Below are 22,148 nucleotides of genomic sequence, written 5' to 3' on the forward strand. Positions count from 1 at the left end.
GCTGAGGTTTACCACAGAATGCAATACACTAATATATTTTTATGTGACACTGTAAGTTGTATCAGAGTTCTGTAGCTCCTCCACTGTAGTGGGAGGTTCTGGGTAAATGTTTTTATGATTAAAATTGCGATGTCAGATTTCGATGTGTAATGACTGTGTTTAAGTAATGGATCTGGGTTATGGTGGTGTATGTCAGAACTCTTCCAATAGCTTAATCTTCAGGTAGTGCAACTGGTTTCTCGGTTCATTTTCTTTTACTTTTCTGAGTCCCTTTTCCCTGTGTTTGTCAGTTTCCCCTATTCCAGCTCATTTGTGTTTTTCCTATCGCTGTCTCACCAGGGTTCTTAGTGGTTGAACACTGAAGACAGGATGAAGAAACTATCTTTGTTGACTCTTGAATAGCTGCATTTTAGTGTGATAAGATCCAAGGGACAGAGAAGATGATAATTAAATAATGAGCTGTTCTTTGGGTCAGGTTCAGATGCATCAAGTTCATCCACATGCAGGACTCTTGGGTGGGATAGTCTTTAATAAACTACTTTGGTTGGCAAAATACGTGAATTTACCTACCAAAAAAAATTAAAAAAAAATTAATAAAGCCTAAGAGATCAGATTGCTTTTAAAATTCAAAGGGAGCATGTACTAAATTCAAAGTAAGTCATTGTCTTGTGATGGCTCTTACTCTTATCCTATGAAGATCTGCAGAGCTGTCAGTGTCATATGACGCAGGGGTAATGTGTTTTGTCCAGTGTCATGCACTGGCTTTTTACTGCTTTTCTTTTCTCAGGAGACGATGAATGCCAGTAGGTGAAATTTTTTTGCTTTTCCTGGCACTTGGAGAGAGTGTAGCCCAAGTCAACTTTGCAACTTGGAATTGGCCCAGCCCAGCTCTTTGGATTCTCAATCTTCTGTTGGGATATGCACACACTATTTTTTTTATGTACTAGTTGAAATACATTAGTTTTTTTTGTGGGAAAGCAATCCACTTTCCTTTCTATTTCACAAGAATTCTCTTTGAATGTGACAAATGCTTAGAGTGAAAACAAGTTTTATTCTAGCAAAGAAAACTCACACTTTTTAGGAAAACCTGTGGCTTGATTATTTCTGGATGCTTCTGAAAGTACAAGTGCATCTACGTTTGTGACTGGAGTTATCTATTGAAATGCATGGACTCTTTAGCAAGGTGATTTCTTGCATCAGGCTTACTTTTCAGCCCATAATGTTTAGCTGAATTGCAGTTTCTGCTTATTCCTTCTTCCAAGACAGCATGATTTCCACTGTGATTTTTTTTTTTTTCTTGCTGCAGTAGAGGTAACTGATTATATCATTCCCCGTGTAACTCTTAAATTTCCACTCCACAGGATGCCACTGATCATTTGTAGATCTCACATGGTAATGATGCAAAGGACCAACCTGCATCCCCACATCCTTTTGGGGCTTAGGCCCAAAACATACTCTTTTCATGTGAGTGGATTCACAGTGCTTTGTGCTGTGTATACAGTACATACATACATACATAGTACACAGCACTATGATAGTTTCTCTTCTCTTAAATTCCACTTACATATGTAGTTCCATGAAGTGCATCTTCCCTTGTCTTTTTTTTCCTATTGCTACACCTTGTAAGTAGAACTCAGACTGCTTTGGTGCTGAGAGAAAATCAGTTTAACAAGTAATTCGGCTAACAACATGAGAGCAGGGCAGTCCACCCCAAATGAAAGTGGGAGTAACTCCACTGCCACTATTAAGGCTGATCTGCTGTTGTAAAATCCATGATGTAGGGAAGCAGTGTCATGGAAAACAGTAGCACGGTAATGCAGCTTTTTTACCATGCCTTGAGGGTGACTTCCTTCCTCAGTGAGCAAAGTTTCATTTCCCCTGTGTAAAACTCAACTGTTTCTCCTTCAGCCCTGTCCCACAAAGTACTATTTAAATGATGGAGAAGATTTTAAGGATCACGTTTGCATTGCAGATGCTCCAGCTAGAACTTAGTGTCAGTTTTGACAGGGGAGCCACTGCTGCCACATTTCAAGCTTCAGTGCTTGCCCCCTGAACAATCAAAGCCATGGAAGAAACCATTTTCATACTTGCCTTGCTTTTTCAACAGTTACATTGCAAACCAGCAAAAATTAGAAAGCATCAATGACAATGAAGTTGGATTTTACATCGGACTTAAAAATCTGTAAGTACATGGAATAAATATTTTAAAAGGCTATTTCTTTATTTCTCTGACAGAAGAGTGTAGAGACCCCCTCAGAGAGTGGGTCTGACTTTGTTACAAAGGACAATAGTAGACATTACAGTTCATCCATGTAGAGATTTCATCCACATTCTTATTTTTGCTATTATTGTCATTATTCTTACTAATGTATTGTAAACAAACTGTTCTAACAGTTTTATCTATTTTTACAGGACTGTGGTGAATTCAGGCTTACGGTTTGTGTCCCGTCAGGCATTTGCGAAAAACGTCAACCTACAATACATGTGAGTAAGGAGAGCATCTACATTTTAAATCAAAATTGCCCAACTCCTGTTATTTTTTTCTCTCTTTTACCATTTCCTTAATATAAAATGTTTTAACAAAACAGACTTCTGTCATTAATCAACCTCAAATAGGGTATGTATGATAAGGAACTGGCAGAGCATTCAACATGTATGATAAGGAACTGGCAGATCACAAGAACATAATGTGGGCTGGTAAAAAACTGTCTAGCTCATTATCTTGTCACTGACAAAGGTCTCTGGCTGTGTCTTTTTCAGAGAGCAGCATAGCAGTATCTCTCCCAGCTGAACGGAACTGGTGCTGAGGGCATGATGTCCACATTATATGCATCACACTTAGTGATGTGGGTTTGACCGGTTTTAGTCTGATTCAATGGGCTGAATGTGTTCTATGTTTTAGCAACTGCAGTGCAATAAGTGCATGCATAGGGCATATCTTCTAGTGTGACTTGATCAGTGTTCATGCTCAGAGACTGTGTGCTTAAGTCCTGTAAGTGACGATGATCAGAAGATTCACTTCAGAAGTTCAGTCATGATCTGAACAAGTACATCTGAAGCAGAATGTAAGAATGAGGTTACTTCCACAGCCAGCTGCAATTTGCAGTTCAGGAAACAGGGCTGGTGTCTGTGCAGCTTTTCAACTGTGTTTTTCTTGTTTATTTATACTTGAGATTTAGCAAAGGCTGAATTCATCTTTTTTTTTTTTTTTTTTTTTTTTTTTAATATATAAAACTGCAGAGAAAAATGATCACCTAAAAAGAAAGATTTTTTTTTTTTGGTCTTTGTATTTGCATGTAAGTAGATGTCCCTGAAGGACTGTAGTTCTGTTTGATGAGACAGACACAGAGTAGTTCACTTTGCTACTTACATTTTGTGGATCTGGTCCTACAAAATATTGAGATAATGTGTGGGAGTCGGTTCCTCATGGGTTATGTGTTTTAGCCAAATATGCGAGTGTATATTTCAGTCCATCCATCTTCGTTAGATATGTTTACCAGTTACTTAAACCTTTGTTTTTGTTAGGTCCTAATGAGATCAAGAAGATGTAAGGCTTCCAAGATGCTTCCTTGTTATACGGAAGGACTTTTGAACTGAACTCAGGGCTTTGTTAATAAAATAGAATCACCTTCTGCACCTGCGTTTTCGAAAGAATAGCAGTTAATTTATGGAAGGAGGTGGATGTGAATATCTGTATCTGCCTAAACAGTAATTGCTGCCCTTAATGTGGAACAGTCACTAGAAGAGCATGAAACAGACCTTGCTGGCCTATGAGGCTTACATATTACTTCATAGAGTCATGAATAAAGTAAATAGCTTTTACTGTAATCATTTGGAGATATAAAGAAATATCTTCCAGGAGCAAATTCGTTTGTCTAGTGTGACAATTACTCAGTGAGTTATGATTGTAGAAGATAAAATTCTGTAAAGCCAAGTGCACGTGCACTGACTGAGGAAATACGGAATGAAAACTTACTGGCCAAGACGTACAGCTGCGGACAAAGGTTTAGTGGCTATGCTGGGACAGAATCATAGCCTTATGCACCAGAACAGTCTAGGATCAAAAGGAATTTTTCGTTAGATTTTTCACATTACTTTAGCTGCTGGGAAGACATGTATCCAAATACAGTGTAGAGATTAGGACACCAGATCTACCCATCTAGGAAGATATTACAGGGAAGAGCAGCAGAGGACTTTGTAAAGCAAATCATTTAAGGAAACTAAGAGAGTATGTTCAGTACAATAAGAGAAGATTGTAAGGGAATATACATCTTCATATCTTTAAAAGAAGAGTGATTATGATGAACAGAACAATTGGTTTGCTCCATGACCATGAGTGTAGGATGATAAATAATGAGTTTAATTTGCAACAAGGGAGATGGATGTTTCGGAGACCTTCCCAGCTGTATGAGAAAGTAGGAACTACAAAAGGTAATGGAGAAGCCATGTGAACAAGGTGTCTTTACAATGCTTTGGATACAGGAAGAGCTTCAGCTCTTCACACAGGCAAACATGGAATGTATTTCTGTTGGTAATCAGGATTTATTAGATCTGTAGTTCATAGAACTGACCGTTGGAAACAAATTAGGCTGACTGATATCAGTTAGATCGATGTATGTGGTATCCTGATTCAGGAACTTTCCTGAACCAGGAACTTATTCAGTCTCATATTATTCTCTGTTTTGGTGGGAAATTAGTAATATTAGCAGAAACAGGATAAGTCCTGATAAGATGGAAAATATTAAGTGACAACACCGTGGGATTTCTTTACCACCTCCTTTATATATACGTGACAAAGCAGTAAGTGTGCAGACATTTTTTATTGAGGCAGATCTATTATCCCTGCAAAAAAAAAACAACATTAGTTTATTTTCTCTGGGATGTCTTGATGCTTTGTTTAGTGTTTTAGTGTTGATGCTGTGTTTAGTGTTTTAGAAACACTAAAATGTTTCTAAAAACCCCAGAGAATCAGTGCTTGTTGTCATCAGCATTAAAACTTCTGTTGACAGCATGGAGAATGAGGTGTAGCCCCCATTTTGGTTTGGACAGTGAAGACTATTAAGATATGCAAGCATTTTATTTTACAAGAGTAACCTGTACAGGTCTTTGAGAAGTCTTGCACCTTATTTTAAAACAGTAGTATGTTATTTCCTATAATGAAAACAAAAACTACAAACATTTTCCTAAAGAGAGACATAGCTCTATAAACTTTTATTTTGCTGGTGACACTATTGCAGTTTTCTCTTTCTTACATGAAAAGTCTTTTGATATAGCTAAGGAGCTTTGTGATATAAATGTACCATTTATATTGTGATGCATATAAAAATATCAGATGGTTAGGAACTTATTAACACACATTTCCCTAAGCCCTTTTTTGTCATTATATTATTTTCTTGGCCAAACTTCTGTAGCCCAAATATCTTTCTAGAGTTATGTATGATGAGAAGACTTGAGTTATAATATAAAAAACAGGAAGAGAATGCTTTAATAGGTGTTAGTTAAATGGAATTAATAGTTTTGCTCATCTAATTCTGGTATTCTCATTGACCTCAGACTCAAATTAGTCAACAGTCACATTTAACAAGCTATTAAACAGTCCTAGTTTGGTAGTGTAGTAATTTATAAGTTTATCTGCTGCTAACAGTAATTTTAATGGACTTGTGTAATACATATACATGGTATTCTGTCAGTGCCTTTAAAACATAAAAATAGATTTCACAGAAAGTGTCTTTTTCCTAAAATATTAGAAAAGAGCAATAATTACATGCCAGACTGTGTGTAATTGCATTGATGAATCATACATTTGTGTGCAATGTATACATACATCTCTAGGTGTTAAGATGTGTTTCTATGTCTGTAAAGTTTAGGAAAAGCAGACAAATGAAACCATTTGAGACCTAGCTGCAGATTTTCCCAAGTGTGTACAAAGGGCTGGCTCCAGCTGTAGGCAGATCGTGCTGCTGCCTGTGGAGGGAGACTGAGTGTAGCAGAATGGCCATTTCTTCACCTTTTCTCCCTGGTTTTCCTTTTATCTGTTCCCTCTCCTTCTTGTCTCATCTTGCCAGGAGTGTTATAGGCAGTATAGTGGCTCAATGACATTGCAATGAAGATCTACACAAGTGTTGCCAGCTGTGTGGATATTTATGCAGCTTCTCAGGCTGCTCTTGCATTGCCTGCATTGCCAAAACATTCCTTTAATTGTATAATGGCTAGCTAGTCTGAAGTGAGCTTGATATTTGTATGTAAAATACAGTTGTGCTTTTGACTGAACTCTGGTCCTGTTCTTAGGTGTAGCCAGATTCCTCACTCCAGAGGACTTTCTTTTTTTTTTTTTTTTTGAGTCTTTGGAACCCCAGACAGACCTTCTCTGCTCATGATGCTCTTTTTGTGTGTAGTTGAATTGGGGAACTAATTTATATTCTCCTTCCATGGAAGTGGAAGTTAAGTCCTTAACTACCCCATAAGCCTGGTACTGATTTTTTTACTTAACATGAATTAAAGAGGCCATAGAAGGTATCTTTATAATCAATTTAAAGTGCTCAGATTATAAAAAAAGAACGAACCCTAAAACAGTAAATTTACTGTCAAAGCGTTATTTAAAATGCTAAAGCTATAGTGGTGTCTGAACAATTTCTGTTGAATTACTTCTGTTGACATTACTTGTCAATTTAAGACACTAAACTACATGGAAGAAAAGACTACAGTCTTGGAATTACTAAATGTATTAATCCATGACCAAGAATATAGGCACAAGGTTTACTTTTGTTACTCTTTCTTCTGCTTCTTACATTTTTTTTTTTTCTTTCTGGTATCTATCAAGTACAACTGGTAGAAGTCCGAAAATACAGTTAAAGCTATTGAGATACATTTTTTTTTTTTACAAAACTGGATTTGTTAAACAGTTTGTACAACATGAAAGGGCTTCAGCTAGATAGAGATTTTCCTGAGGAATCCATTTTATGATGGCTTCTTGGTATGGATGTACAGGGATGTTTTGTGTGAACCCAGAGTCAAACCTGGTCCTCATGTGACCTGGAATATACTGCTTCCCACTAAAATAGTGAACTGCCAGTGCACCTGCCTGTTGGAAAGGCATGTGCTGCTTAGAAGTGCCAGAACTAGAAGGGTTTTCCTGCATGGTGAGTGAAGAGCTGCCCATGGAATGGTGAGATTTAATGTGGTTCATGTTGCCTCAGTGCTAGAGAGGAAGCCCAAGGCCACATGAAGATTTAACTTTTTTCTTCCAGCCTCAAAACTTAATGTTTCTGCTTATTAGGGAAAAGATCACAGTGACATTTTTTACTTAAACATGACTTCTGTAATATGTGCAAATTGTATGTTAATTTTGATATACTTGATAAGGGTCTACCTGCATCTGCCATAGGACAGGTAAATTCGCATGACAAAGAAATAATAGCTCATCTATTTTGTTGTCCAACATTAGAACCACACAATTTGTAAACTTCAGGCTGTTGTTTTCTAGAAGGAATCAACAAAGAAGTATCGTAAATAAAATCTCACAAAAATTCTCTTCTGAATGTTTGTTGAACATTCTACAAACATTCTTGTGTCCTTGTAATTTCTCAAAAAATCTTGTACTCAGAAATTGAGGACTGAAAGTTTGGGAAGTAAACACCGTGTTAGGGAAAAAAAAAAAGAAAAAAAAAAAAAAAAAAAAAAAAAAGGTCTAATCTTTGGTTTTAAATGTAACACAACTATAGCTATGGAGCCCCTATGGCGCCTTTATAATACCACATAAAACTCATGTGGTATTTTGGCTCAGAACACTGATTTACACTGCAGTGCTGGCAGTTTTACAGCTTACTGCTCTTACTGTCTTTAATTGATGGACTGATAAGACTATAGAAAAACAACATTATTTTGGGTTGGGGTGGAGAAAGCAATTTTGTAAGCCTGGGAGGGGAGGAGTATTTCTGATTCAGATGAACATTTCTTTGCGTAATGGGAGAGGACCTTTCACTTAATTACCACTGGAAACCGTAAGTGCTTAATTGACATAAAAAAAGCCCAATATAGGCATTTTACAGTTTTCCTTTTGATCTTCCATGTGGGTGCATATTGTACATGCAATTTGAAAAGAATAACTAAAAGGCTCAGATGTGGATGTGTGCTAGCATGTGAGAAGGGCTTATGTGAGTACAGAGTATGGTGCAGCATCAAAGAAAGGGATACACCCATTTCACTTATGAATAAATTGAGCATGTAATTAACACCTGGACTCGACAAAATACTTTTCAAACACAATTAAATCTGCTGCTTTTCTGCAATGAACAGAAATGCTAAAAGTGAAATATTGACCCCTGCTGACTTTGAGTTTGAATGTATTGACTTCAGATACAGACTAAATTCAAGTGCTTGAAACCAATCAAACCATAGAGACCTAGCACCATTTCTTTCCAACTGTACTCAAAGAAGTGAGGGGTTTTTAGAGCTGGTTTGAGCTCTTGGTCATTTAAAGCAACACAAATTCCAGTTTAAGAAGAAGCAGTCCCAATTAATGCAATCTTTCTCTTTTCCTGTAGCAATTTATCCAGAAACAAGCTCTCAAGTTTGTCCAAGAAGCCTTTTCGCCATCTGGGTTTGTCTGATCTGTAAGTCACCGTTTCTTAAAATAAAGCTTATTTGTGGCTAGAATGAAAGAATAAGGCTTTGAAGTTTGCTCCGTTGAAGGTAGACGTCCATCAATGATTAGGAATGAAGTTTAGTTCCCAAAGAAAGCAGTAATGCCAGAGACCTAAATACAGAGAGATTCATTCCAGGTCAGGTGTATGTTTTGAAACAAATTTGCAGGTTGAAGTAACCTCTTCCTGTCATCTTTAAAATACTTATATTATGAAATTGCTTCACACAAAATGACTGGTGTTTGTATTAAATATTTAAGCTAGTAAAAACACTACTATCTCCAAATCTCCAAATGAAGTCTCTGTCTTAAACTCTTCTATTGTATTGGCCCTACAGCTGCTATCATTTCGGTAGACTATTGAAGAATATTTTTACTTTTACTTTGAGTTACATTGTACCTTCTAAATTCATTTGCTAATGAAGCATTGACAAACATAGTTTTTGATAGTTTCAAAATTATATTTTTATTCTCTGCTTTTTCAAGCAGATATTCTGTAAAGGTGTACATTCCATAATTTTGTACTTAAAGGATAAAAAAATGAGAGAAAAGGATGTAATGCCGATATGGCAGGTATTTTTGTGTTTGTCTCTTTTTTTAAATTTGGGGATTGCAGAAAAGTTAAAGTCTGCAAATGACTTTGCAACTGGGGGTATTGACACAGATTGTAAGGAAGGCAGAAACTGTCTTTTGTGTAATGGTTTGATTAATGGTTCTTCACAGTGATTTCTCAGAAAATTTAAAAGGCCTGGATTTGTGTTTCTTTGAAAAAAAAAAAAAAAAAGTCATCTTGTGCAATCTTTGCTAATACATGGTACTGCAGAGAGCATTCAGAAGCTTGGGCAGGGTTGGGGCTGTAGGACAGAGAGAGGCTGCTCTCCTGGAGCTCAAAGCAGGGTCAAGAATTTGCCTGAATGCCAGTCCAAGAATTGCAGCACCGGCCTAGGAATTCTGAACCTCTTCTGGTGGATTTCAGCCTGTAAGAAATGAAGTAAATCCTAGTGGATCAAACAGAGGTTATGCCCCTTAGGTATGTTTTGTTGATAATTAAATTGGTATAATCGCTTTCTTTACAGCCCAGAGAACATTGCTGGCTCGAATTTTCTTTCGTAACTTGGCTGTTGCTGAGTACACTGATGGAAAGACTAGGTAGTTGCAGAGCACTCCCAATGCTGTATGCCCTGCATAGGCCTGTTGCTGCTGAAGTCCCTTATCTAGTCTCTGCCAGAAGCCACTGTTAGTGTGTATTTGTCTGTAACTTGTATGTTTTTCAGTTGTCACGACCTCAAAGAAAAGGGATGAAAGACTTAGACTAGTGCTCAGTGTGCATTGATTAGGTTTTTCCTAATGGTTTTAATAAGCTAGTGAAGAAAAGGGGTCATCTTTGCCCCCCTGGTGTGTGGAACTGTAAGGGTGGGTACACTGTAGCTTAGGAAGTATGCAAAAAAGGAAGTGACTACAATTTTGAAGGCATACTCTGATCCCAGTCCAGGGTGCTTCCTTGGACTTAGTCTGCTGCCACTGTCAAGTTTATTCCAAAGCACAGATCAAACCATGCTTGAACCTCTCCATCTCAGCTGAATGGTTTCTTTTAGGTTGCCAGTATAGTGAGAGCTTGTAGATATTTTGAAGGAGAACAAAGTCAGTGTTGCTTTGTTCATAACTGTTAAGTGAGATGATGCAAGAAATGTAAGGGAAAGAAAATTGGGGGAAAAATTAGAGCATGAAAGTTGGAAAAGCAGTGGCAAGACTATTATCAGTTGAACTATTCTATTGATAAATAGATAATACACCGGTGGAAAGTCAGAATGAGGAGGGTTAAGAGCGTTGGAAAGGGAATCTGAGAAGGAATGATGCTATAAATAGCCACTGAGGAGCTGCCTCTAAATCTGAAAAACAAATATCCTGTTGTTAGCACACTTGTAAATCAAAACATAAATGGATGAAAAGTTCAGGCTAGGGTGAAGTAGGAGATATTCACCAGATACTGTAGAGAAGGAGATGCTGCTTTGAAAGGCTTCTTCTTTTAGAACAAGCTGTAGCTGCAGCTGTAAAATTACAGTAAACAAGATAAAGACATGTAATTTCCCTCTACTAGGTCAGATTCTTTCTTTCACACAAGCATGTGTAGAGGGCCATCATACTTCTATCCAGCATGCTGTCTATGATATGCCTAGCTCCTCTGATGGGTTTAGTACAAAATAAAACAGTGGAAGAAAAGGACTGCTCAGCCACTGGTTAAGGGAAATTTTTCTTTTAAAGAAAAGTTAAATGATGAAACAGAAGATGAGAAGTAAATCTTGTTTGGAAAATGTATATGGTAGGTTTTGGCTCAAGGGATCCTAATATTCATACTCTTGTGTTGTGCAAGCAACCCTTATCCACACAGTAGTGCTGTGAATACAAATTGCTCTTAAAAGTCTTGCAAGGATGATCCCTGCAGCTTTTTATCCTCAAAGAACTACAGATGGCTTTTGGGGCAACAGGTTACAGCTCTGAGAACCTGAGCTTTTCATGATTTGCACACTTCACATCCTCAGGGGATACCCTCCTGTCCAAGCACAGATACAGTGAACAACTTGAGGTCACTTCTGTACATCAAAAATACCTGTGAAATTCTGTTAAGAACAATTGTGCTCCTTGTAATGAGATACCTCAGTCACTCACAGAGACTTTATTGGATCTCATCTGTGAGATCACTGTGACTGTCATCTGTGATATGTGCATGTAGGAGAAAAAATCATACCAGGTCACTTCTGTAGTTATTGGGATGTTTCTGTTCATATTTCAGTTTGGCTGTATTGCATTACATTGTTGTGTAGAATTTAGCAAGTTTGATAACCAGTGGTTTAATTGCCATACAGCATACTTTATACCTACATTATTCTAAACATTTCTGTTTCAGGGACATTTTTCAGTTAGTGTTTCATCATAACATTTCTTAGGGTTTTTACTGTGGGTTTTTCTGGTGGTGTAATGGATGTACCTTTAAGGTTAGGTAAATGCCTTTGTTATGATTAGAGTTCTTTAAAGTTTGCCTCTAATACATGACTGAGTCTCTAAGGAATTTACCTACTTCACCTAAGAGCATTAAACCCTGTCTGACTAGGTCTTTCTGAGGTAGCTGAGCAGAGTGCCAACCGTAGAATCACTTTGGTTGAAAAAGACCTCTAAGTCAAAGAAATTCTGGTCTCTGCTTAAGTGTTATCAAATAAAATGGAACTTTTGATGGAAAGTCTAATTCACCATTTGCTTCTGATTTTCACCAGTGGATTGGAGATAGTAATTGAACCCCCTGTGTGATCTCTCAGATCTATGGCAGTCTGGATTCTCGGTGCAAGTAGGGCTTCATTCTCTGCAAGGAAACTGTTGCCTGCTTGAAGCTATCATTGCAGTGAGGTCTTTGGTCCTTACTTTTCTTAACTAAATAGTTCAATTTCTACTTTGACCCAGACGAGAGCTTTGAGTTGTCTTGCCCCTCAGTTTTTCTGCATGCATGATACATTCTGCTTTCTAAATATGTATATAAATATATATTATTATTATTATTTTTTTTTTTTCTGTAGGATATTGGTGGACAATCCATTCAAGTGTTCCTGTGAAATTATGTGGATCAAGAAATTTCAAGAGACCAAGTTTTACACAGAAACTCAGGATTTATATTGTTTAGACGACAACAACAAGAGGACAGCCTTGATGGATATGAAGGTCCCAAACTGCGGTAATATTCTTTTAACATAAATTTTCTGCTAAATTATTGTAAGACAGGAAAAACAAACTTCTTTTACAAAATAATATTCAGAATGATGACAGCACTACTAAAGGAAAAGGCTTTAGGGGAGTTATTAACCAGTCGGTGACTGTCTTTCATCCCATATGGAATATCTCTGGAAGCTTCACGTACCGTTTTTTTCCCCTTGATCCTTTAAAAATGTACTGTTATTCAAGTGCAGAAAAACAGAACATGAATTACAGATAACAGACAAGAATTATATAAAAAGTGTGTGCCTTTGTTAAACTAAATAGTAATGCTTTCAAACTGAACAGGCACAAAATTCTTCCTTGATTTTTTAAGCTATTTGAGGTTAATGAAATCTTTACGTTTCTTCAAAATCACAAACTCCTGTACTAGACAGTGGAGGAAAATTCAGAAAAACTGAGTGCTGACAGCAACAAATTAGGGAATAGCTCTGCTACAGAGATAAAAGTCTACTCAGTTCACTCGTATAACTTACGCAAAAGAGTCATTGCAAACTTAGGTCTGTAATATTTTGCAACATATTGTTTTCAGTTAGCTTATGTGGATTTTGAGATAGTGGGACAGGCCATCCCTGTGCTTTGCTTCCTGTATATGGGACAACTGGAAAGTGGTTTCACCCACCATATGAAGAGATACCTTTTCTACTGTGGGTGAGGGACAGAGTCTGGGTGTTTCTGACATGATACGGAACTTGCTGAAATCTGAAGTTTTTGCTTTCCACTATCCATTGAGCATCCTTTTCTTGATTGTGTATTTGGAGGGTGCAGCACCCTCTGATAGAAGCTGCCAGCAAGGAACAGCCATCGCAGAGACACGCTGCAGACCTTAACACATGCTGCCTTCAATGGTGGTAATGTGTATCATGGCCATATACCATTCCATTAATCTTGTGTCCTGCATCCTGATAGGGCCAGGTGTCTTGGCTTATTCAGGACAAAAATCATGATAGTGTCTGATGGGATTAAAAATAAACATGCAACTTGTTCAGGGGGTCTCGTGTGCTGCACAGTCTGCTTTACCTGAAATGGGAGATGATACCAACTCCAGCTAAATAGAACCAAGCCACAGCCTCAGTTGGATGGAGTAGAAGGTAGATTAATCTGCTGGATATAGAAAGGTCTCCTGGTGGATTGAAATCAATTGATATGAAATAGGAACCCCAGCATAGTCTTTCATAACATCATTGGCTGGCTAGAAGCTGCCAGGCAGATAGGATTTTTCTTTGAAAACTTTGGTGCTAAATACCCAGGATTAGGCCTATGAGACATTATTTCTTGCTCCTGGTTCTTGACCATCTGCAGTCATAATAGATTTGGGAGTGACCTGTTGATACTGTGTAGACATATGTGTGCACACGTGCTCATCATGAGGGCACATCTTGACTAAAATACCTGACATGAGAAGGAAATGTAGTACTTCCAAACAGAGGAGGAGAAAAAGAAGGAAATGTGAGAATATATGACATTCAGATGTGAAATTTGCATATAGCAAATTTTGCATACAGCTCAAGATTTGTATGGATATCCACAGAGGTCTGCAAATGAATCACACTATTGGCTTAATGTTGTTTTACAGTGTGTGAATTTCGCTAGATCTTATACACCTGTATTTTTCCTTTATTTTATTTTATTTTGTTTTGTTTTGTTTTATTTTTTATTTTTTTTTAAACTTAATTTACCTTTGTTTTTCAATATGAACAAATGCAGGACATAGGTTTTTAATAAAGGTGACAACACTGCTGTTTCCCATGCACAGAATCCCAGATGAGGAGCAACAACTGCCTTGATGACCATGGCCTGTATTCTGAAAGGTCCACTGCATGGCTGTTGGTTTCAGTATCTCTGCAGATATTTTTTCTGTATTTAAAAGCACAAGAAAATTAAAAAACAACAACAACAACAACAAAACACTGTTGTAGTTAATTTAATTTCTAGTACTGTTTGAGAGGCTAGTAAGTAGAACTGAAATAGATGAAGAATTCAGCTTTTGACATACATTGTTTATAGTCATTCAGTCATTGCTTTTTTTTCTTTCTTTTTTTTTTTTTCCTTGTGAACTACATGACCCTTCTAGCTCCTCTGATGTCAAGAGAATTTTTTTAGGCATGAAGATTTTGAATGTTGTTAATAAAACTTTTCCTAATTTTCTCCAATAATAAAAGGGTTTCATCCCTTCGCTCTGTTGTTTTTTTTTTTTTAGTTTAGGAACCAAGCAAACACACTCTTTTGTGTGTGTGTGTGTGTGTGTGTGTGTGTGTGCAGGTGTTATTAATTACTTCATGATATTATACTAAGTGGCTGGTACAGTATGTGGTAAATGTCTTGGTAATAGGACATCTCGCTACTGTGTGCTGTTAATAAACCTCTTGCTGGGAAGTTGGAAGAGACCACTGTGGTTTCTTGATCACAAGGCTCTGGTCTGTAGATAATTGATGTGAAAATTAGCAAAGTTCTGTGGTACTTTACTTATTGTTTATATGGTGGAAATGTTCATTAATGTGCTGATTAAAGGCTGGTTGCAATTTAGATGCCATCAAATTTGTGATTTCTTTTCTTGAGGTTTAAAATCAGGTACGCTGACTCACTAGAAGATCATTTCCAGCTGCAGTATTAAAAGTGTCCATCAGTTGTGATGTTCACAACATTATTTTTTCAACTTCATTTGAAATATGTTTACGTATGATGAAAATATTTGGATACTTTTCAGTTTTAAAGTCAGACTTAATTACTATATGAAAAATTTTTATCTATTTGTACCACAGTAGTTTTTAGTAAAGCTTTTGGTGTAAAGATTTGGTAGTGTTTAGTTCTTCCATTTTCGCTGTGTTTGCTGATTGACCATGTAACATTGACAGCATTGCTGCCCTGACATCCTTTTGTTTTGTTTTGGGTTGGGTTGTTTCCACCTGGTAAATTGTGTTAGAAAACCTAGAATGCGAACTAAATAAGTAAATAGTTGGGTCTTGTTACTACTTCTGTAAGTGATGGCTGCAATTGCCACTGATGTGTTAAGTCTGTGGAAGCAAGACATGTTCTATGTGTAGGGTAAAATCACACGAAAGTCTATCAGTTTGCACATCACCTGGAGCTCACTGAATGCTAGGGAGGCAAAAACTGGTTCTTTGAGACTGATTATTAAGGTGTTGGTTGCTCTCGCTGATAAATATTCGATCATTTGTCTATTATTATTGAATTCACTGATACTGGAGATGTCTTTTTTTTCTTGTGTTTTCAGGAGAGGCATGGCTTCTACAGCTGTATTTGCATTCCCATATGAATTTTTTGTTGCTCTGTATCTAAGTCTGGTAATGTTATTATGTCTTATGTGACCAGTTTAGCTAATCAGATAGATTGTTTTATATATGCTGGTGTGGGGCTTGATCTGGCTTTCAGTATTGTTTATCCTACCAGCATTGTGTGCTTATTTATCATATGTTGTCTCCGCAGATGTTTTCTGTCTGTCATTGGTCATACATGCTAGATAAAGTATACCAAACAAAGTTGCAAATTATTCTCATGTACTAATTTGTTGTACATATAGCAAACATGTGCAGACTGGCTATTTGTTTATATATGCAGAAATTTCATCTGACCTAAGATGTACTTTTATGATTGCTAAATTTTTTTCTGTCTCTTCCCTTGTGCATGAGGTACTGTAAGGGGTGGGTGTTGATCTTAGTTTAGTGCTGCTTCTTGTATGTAACTAACAGAATTTAGAAGTCATTGTTGTAATATAGAGTTACAACATACAGAAATGTGTTGTCTGTTTCTTGCTTTGTTGGGAAAGCCATGACGTTTTTACAGGCAACTGTTCGGATGATTATAAATGGACTTGAGTGGGTCTGGCTTCATTTCAGCCTCTTTCTGGGGGTAGATTTTTGTCCTAGAGGTAAATAAGTAAAAGAAATATCAGATTGGAGGCAGGCAGTTATAAATTCTAAGGGAGGAAAAAGGCAAACTGAAGGATTGACAGGTTTATTCTTTGAATTTACTTTTTTTATTCTTTGAAGATTTGTAGTATTTGTGAGTCAATAAAATAAGCATTAGTTCTTAGGCAGTCACAGTACAATGCAGTCTAAAACCACAAGCAAAGGCATAATCCAGTCGGTGTTGACATCTTTTTCCATTATCAGCCAGAATTCACAGATAAGAGTATCAGGAAGAGAACATTGCAGGCAGAATGAAGTGAGTTTAAAAAAGGCCTTAAACATTCTCCATGTTTACCTTTCAGAATATTCATGGACTCTCCAGCCCGTGTTGTTTATTTTGGCTCAAGAAGTAGATGTTATGCATGATGTATGGTGGCAAACTGTTCTTATTTTCTCTGTAAGATTTTTATTTCTTATCTGTGATCATGGACTGCATTTTTTTTTAATAAGTGTTTTGACAGTAGTAGGGTTTCACTGTTGCAGTTGAGTTAGAATTTTCCTAACTTAATTAAAATAATTTTCCTTATTCCAGCTTTTCAGTGCAACTAAGCAATAATTTATGGATATTTGAAAAGGCAACAGGAATCTAATTTTCAAAGACATGTACATAACTTACTTGTAAGCATGCAGACTTTGATCTGTTCATGAAGCGACCATTAACTTTCATACAGATATCTAGATATATGCTATGCAAATTAGGGCTTCTGAATGATGTTAGTTGAATATAGGCAGTGTATGTGAACATGTCATTTTTCAAAAAAAGAAGCAGAATTTCATTTTGTAATACTGATTTAATTTATTCATGAACTTGAATGAAGTAAGCTTATAATACAAAGCTGGTTAGAAATACAAAGTGGTAGAACAATACCTAAGGAAAAGAAATGTTTCTTGACCATTCAGGTATTGATCCTGAACTCAATGCATTGTACACATTTGCCAAGTTATTCTCTGTGCCTGACTTGGCACATCTGCTTAAGTGTGGAGTACTGATCTAACAAGGGAGAATGGCAATATGGCTATTGGCTGTAGGTATTCCTACTTTGCTTGTGATGTAAATTCTGATGAAGACTGACAATCATATTCCATAGAAAAGACTTTTTCACTTAAAAAATTGAGACAATTCATGAAGACATCCCTTTAGCCATATGCAAACTTGGTGTCAAAGCGAAACCCATAATTTTACTTATTTATGTCATTCTCTGAAAATGTTTCTCTTTCAGGGTCATGCATTCATCATGTTGCAATATTTGACACATTAGCATTATTTTCTAGACACACATGGAATTCTCCAGATAAACCTGCAGGAATTGAAACCACATTCCTTGCACGAGCAAATAAGAAGCTGTTTGTTAAAGATTCACATAAGCTAGTTTAAACCTGATTAACTTGCATTAAAAAGGCTGTTTAGCTCAGTTCATCTATTAAACTTGTGGCTGCTGTATTCACCCAGCTACGCTAAATGTATTTGTTTTTCTTTTGAAAGCTGATGTGGATAAACTGAAGCTTAAATACCAGTTGAGAACAATTTTTCCAGATGTAATTTAATTTCCTTAATCATTCAGGGAATTTCGAGAGAAAACATAGCTGGAGATGGTTAGCAAGGGAAGTGGTGATGAGATTAGTAGCCTCTACAGGAATATATAATCTGAAAATTCTTGCAGTCAAACTTGATATTAATAATGTCAATTAAAGGTCAATTAAAGAGTTTGGGTGCTGCAAAATCCTTTCTTAATGAGTACCTTTCTGCTAGAACCCTCACCAGGCCTAGTGACATGGAAGGGCCTGGTCAGAAGCTCCAGAGCTGAAATAGCTAGGGAAAGAAACCTTGGACACATAGCTCATAGGCCTTCCATCTGGTCTGAAAGCTCAGTAGCAAGCTTCAAAGCGTCTGTACAGGTTGAGTGCAGAAGATGGGTCTCTTACCCACGTGAACATGTTCTGGTACAGAGCAGGTGGTGGTTTTTTGCCTGCCTAGCTTTCATGATGGCATTTGAAGCACTGTCTGAAATGTACAGACAGCACAGCTGTGCACCCTGAACATTCTGCGGAGGTTGTGTTTGCTTCTGTAATTGTGAAGATGGGTTAGCAAGTTTTATGTTCTTCGTGGTGGCACAGACAGGCTCTACTTGCAGAATTTTGCTTCTAGTTATAATTTCAGTTAACCAGAGAGTGATGGAGTGCATAAAGGCAAAATAAGGGTGTGTTGGCTCTGGGAAAGCATACTTTAAATAATCATCATCTTCCGGTAGAGGCTGTACTTGTTTAATTATTTTCTGTAAAAGTTTCCAGCTGAATGTGACAATCAGGCATGTCATGATTGGAGGCAGATGCCTTTTAATATTTTAACATATTTGGGTGCCTCAGTGAGCTGCCACATCACTCATTCTGCTTCCCTGCAGAAAGACATTCCTCCATGGACTGACAAGGTGGGAGTCGTGAGTATCAGATCTGTCGTGGTATGAAAGAAATCAGGACTTTTTAGAAGGTATACTGAGGCAGCAAGCACATCTAGTGAGAGATAGTCTGAAATGAGCTTGTTCAGTGTGCACATGCCTTCCAGCTGCTCATTAGGAAATGCTAAAAGCATGGGAAAGTCCTAAACTCAGAGCAGAAGGACTCTTCTCAAGGCAATGTCAAGGATCCTCTATGTTTGGACTCAGTCTCTCTCAACAGTAGGAATTCATGCCTTTCCTTTCAAAAGGGCACAACAAGAGTTCCTCTTTTTATTTGATTTTACTTAACAAAAAAAAAAAAAGAGAGAGAAAAAGAAAAGAAAAAATAAATTAGTGGCTATTTGAGGGGATTTTGTAACACTTCTCTGGATTCAGCAGAATCTAACCTACGAATTCAGGGATAGTATCACCACCAACCTGTATAGTATTTGAGACTATTCTAGCTTAACCCTGTCAGACCTATGTAAAGTACCATAGTCAATATGGAAAATACCTACCAAGATTTGCTGTGCTTCTTGGAGAGCTTATCTCTGTTCAGTGCTTTATTTAGTGGTTGTATAGTCTTCTCAAGAGCTAAAGAGGTTTTTGTCTGGGACAGTTTCTTTAGTTTACATTGACACTCAGTGGACATACTGTGGAAATAAAATAGTGAAAAGCATCATAAACCAGGATTCCTTCTCCTTCTTTCAGCTTACCTTTTAGATTATTACCTTTACTCTTCATTTTAATCTGATAGAAATTCCAAATTGTGTTCTGCACAATAGCAAAATTACAGTGGACAAATGCAGAGTAGTGCCTGATAGTTAGAGCAGTGAAGCAGAAAGATGCAGGCTTCTCTACCCTCTGGTTGCTGAAATAATGTTTTGTATGTGTTTCTAATTTCTTCTGTTTCTGTATTTTGTTTGACTTACTTATATATATATATATATATATGTATGTATGTATGTATGTATGTATGTATATGTATATTCACTGAAAATGGCTGGGGTCATCTTGCAATGGCTTCCGTGAGATTTCTGCAATTATTTCTATGTATTGAACATTTTGATTCTGGGGTTGTAATGCAACAGGAAATTGAAACAATGATTTATGTTTCTTCATGTTTTGCATATAACCTTTTGGACTGTCCTTTTTACATTGCTCTAAAGATGTAGTCAGGCTGATTTTTGGCCCTGTGATTCTGCAGACTTTGGTGGAAACATGCCCACTTACCCCATGGCTGAAATTTGGCTTGGAGCTTGTTGGCTGCAGATAGCTGCTAAATGAAACACAGGAGGTGAATCACATACCCAACAGCTCCTAGCGTTATAGCTGGAATTACTAGACAACTTTTTGTGTTGTTTTTAAACCCATAAAAGGCCATAGGAAAAGACCTTTAGAATTTGTAGGCATTCCTGTATTTTCAAACAAAGCAGAATTTTAATAGAATTATATGAGAAAACCTTATTTTTCTTCTGTATTGATGAAGATGTGTTTAGAGACAGTAAGGTCTCTGAAACTTGCAGATCCATTTGCACAGTTCTTAACAAATTGCATTGTCAACCATCCTGTTTTCAGGTTCTAGACAGCGCAAGTAGTGGGTATTACTAAGCTGTAGTGTAATGCTGTAATCAGTTGAATCCTTTCTCCCTAGAGAGAAAAAGCAAAAGCAGGGGAGCCAAGAAACTTGGACTGTGTTTAAAACTTATGTGAAGTAAGCAGACTGGATTTGGGACGCTATATCTTATGAATCATAGAAGATATTTTGTAAATCAGTTATTCTGCCTTTAAATGCTTCAGTTTGATAGATGGTTGCTGGCCTTATCATTAATTTAATCATTCTAATGATTCTATATCATTCTGATGTATTTATTAAAAAAATGATTAAGGATGTAAGATAAGGATTCATATGACCTTACGGAAATTCATATGCAGTTGACTAGTTATAAGGGAAAAATGTCATTTTTTTCTTGATAACTGTTTGTTCTTACCACAGAACAGGTTGACCTGCAAAAATGTGCCAAGCTAAAAAGAGATGTCATGGGCCACATTAAAAACCACTTAGTGACAAGGCATTATGGCTAGACTCGTGGGAGTTTGTAGACAGGCTGATGAAAATCAGGGGTTTAATGTGCAGAGGAGGGCATAAATGAATGTAATATTGAATTTATGGTGTTCTCTCAGGTACTCATTTCTTCATCATGTCATTTTTTAGGTATTAGTGATGGTAACTGACCATATTGAGAAAATTTTTTGATTAAGGTTTTCAGGCAGCTGAAGAAATCTTAGAACTAAATAGATGAAAAAAGAAACTGAAAAACTCAATCTGGAAATAATTTTGTAAAAATTTTTGTAACTGTTAAGATAGTTAACCAATGAAGCAACATCTCGGGTGTAATGGTAAAATCGTTTCTTCTTGCTTACACCTCTGGTCTTCTAGAAGTTGCTGTAGTACACTGGCTAGAATATGAACTTGGTCCTGAGAGTTGAGCTGCTGACCATAATTTGCATTAACACTCAGTTGTTTCTTAATTAGGTCATATGCTTCCTTTGACAGATGCAGTGACTGCTTGACTTTACCAAAAGTAGTGTAACTTTTATGTAGAAAGTAGTAAGTAGCAGCGTGAGTTCCTTGAAAGCTGTAGGAATTTAGACATGTTCTTTTTATTAATTGCCATTGACAGTTGTGTAGCCAAATGCTGTTGTAACCTTTGAAAATTTTAGCCAAAAGATTTGGTTTTGTGATTGTTGAAGTCCCAGCTGTGCACTCTGAATATATGAGTTATTCCCTAGCTATTCTTCACAGTTCCACTATAACAGGGCCTCAGGCCACTGATTTGCGCTGATTTTAAGGTAAATAGGTCCCCCTTTCTTAACGGAGGGTTTGTTCCTTCTGAAGCCTGACATGATACTTAGGGAGACTCATTGGACATAAATGAGTCTCTCCTGCTTGCCTCTGTTTTGGCCCATTGGTCTGGGGTGAGTGGAAGTAACTACTTATTCTAATATAGTTACTTATTCCCTGGAATAAAATGTTATCAATTTCAATATGAAAACAGATTTTCTCTATATGTATAGGTATACAATAGCCATAATACCTATACATAATGAAACACATAGATTTTATTGTACCCTTGCTATCCATCCATTAAACTCAACATTACAATTTTAAATCCTCAATAGCAAGTTCTGTTCTCCTATTTTTGAGAGATTGGAAAGCTTTAAATAGATATTAAAAAGAAAAAGGGCATGAGAAAAAAAACAAATACAATAGAGTGATCTTAAGAAGATCATTCAGATCATTCTTTTCTTAGAACACTTTCCGAGAAGTTTTACACTTAAACTTAGGACAGCACTCAATGAATTTGGAATTCAGAAACAAATTTC

At 36.9% G+C, this 22,148-nt stretch overlaps 1 protein-coding gene across 7 annotated transcripts in view; it reads left to right on the forward strand.

Annotated features, from left to right (window-relative positions):
- The window catches only part of NTRK2 (neurotrophic receptor tyrosine kinase 2), a 201,554-nt gene that overhangs the window by 16,524 nt on the left and 162,882 nt on the right, over window positions 1-22,148 (forward strand). For all 7 annotated transcript variants that reach the window (XM_038170542.2, XM_038170543.2, XM_038170545.2 and 4 more), the window contains exons 2-5: window positions 2,108-2,182; window positions 2,413-2,484; window positions 8,544-8,612; window positions 12,208-12,362. In XM_038170542.2, the coding sequence (XP_038026470.1) occupies window positions 2,108-2,182; window positions 2,413-2,484; window positions 8,544-8,612; window positions 12,208-12,362 (371 nt within the window). The remainder of the gene's footprint in view (window positions 1-2,107; window positions 2,183-2,412; window positions 2,485-8,543; window positions 8,613-12,207; window positions 12,363-22,148) is intronic.

The sequence above is a fragment of the Anas platyrhynchos genome, chromosome Z (genome assembly GCF_047663525.1).
Source record: "Anas platyrhynchos isolate ZD024472 breed Pekin duck chromosome Z, IASCAAS_PekinDuck_T2T, whole genome shotgun sequence".
Classification (NCBI taxonomy): domain Eukaryota; kingdom Metazoa; phylum Chordata; class Aves; order Anseriformes; family Anatidae; genus Anas; species Anas platyrhynchos.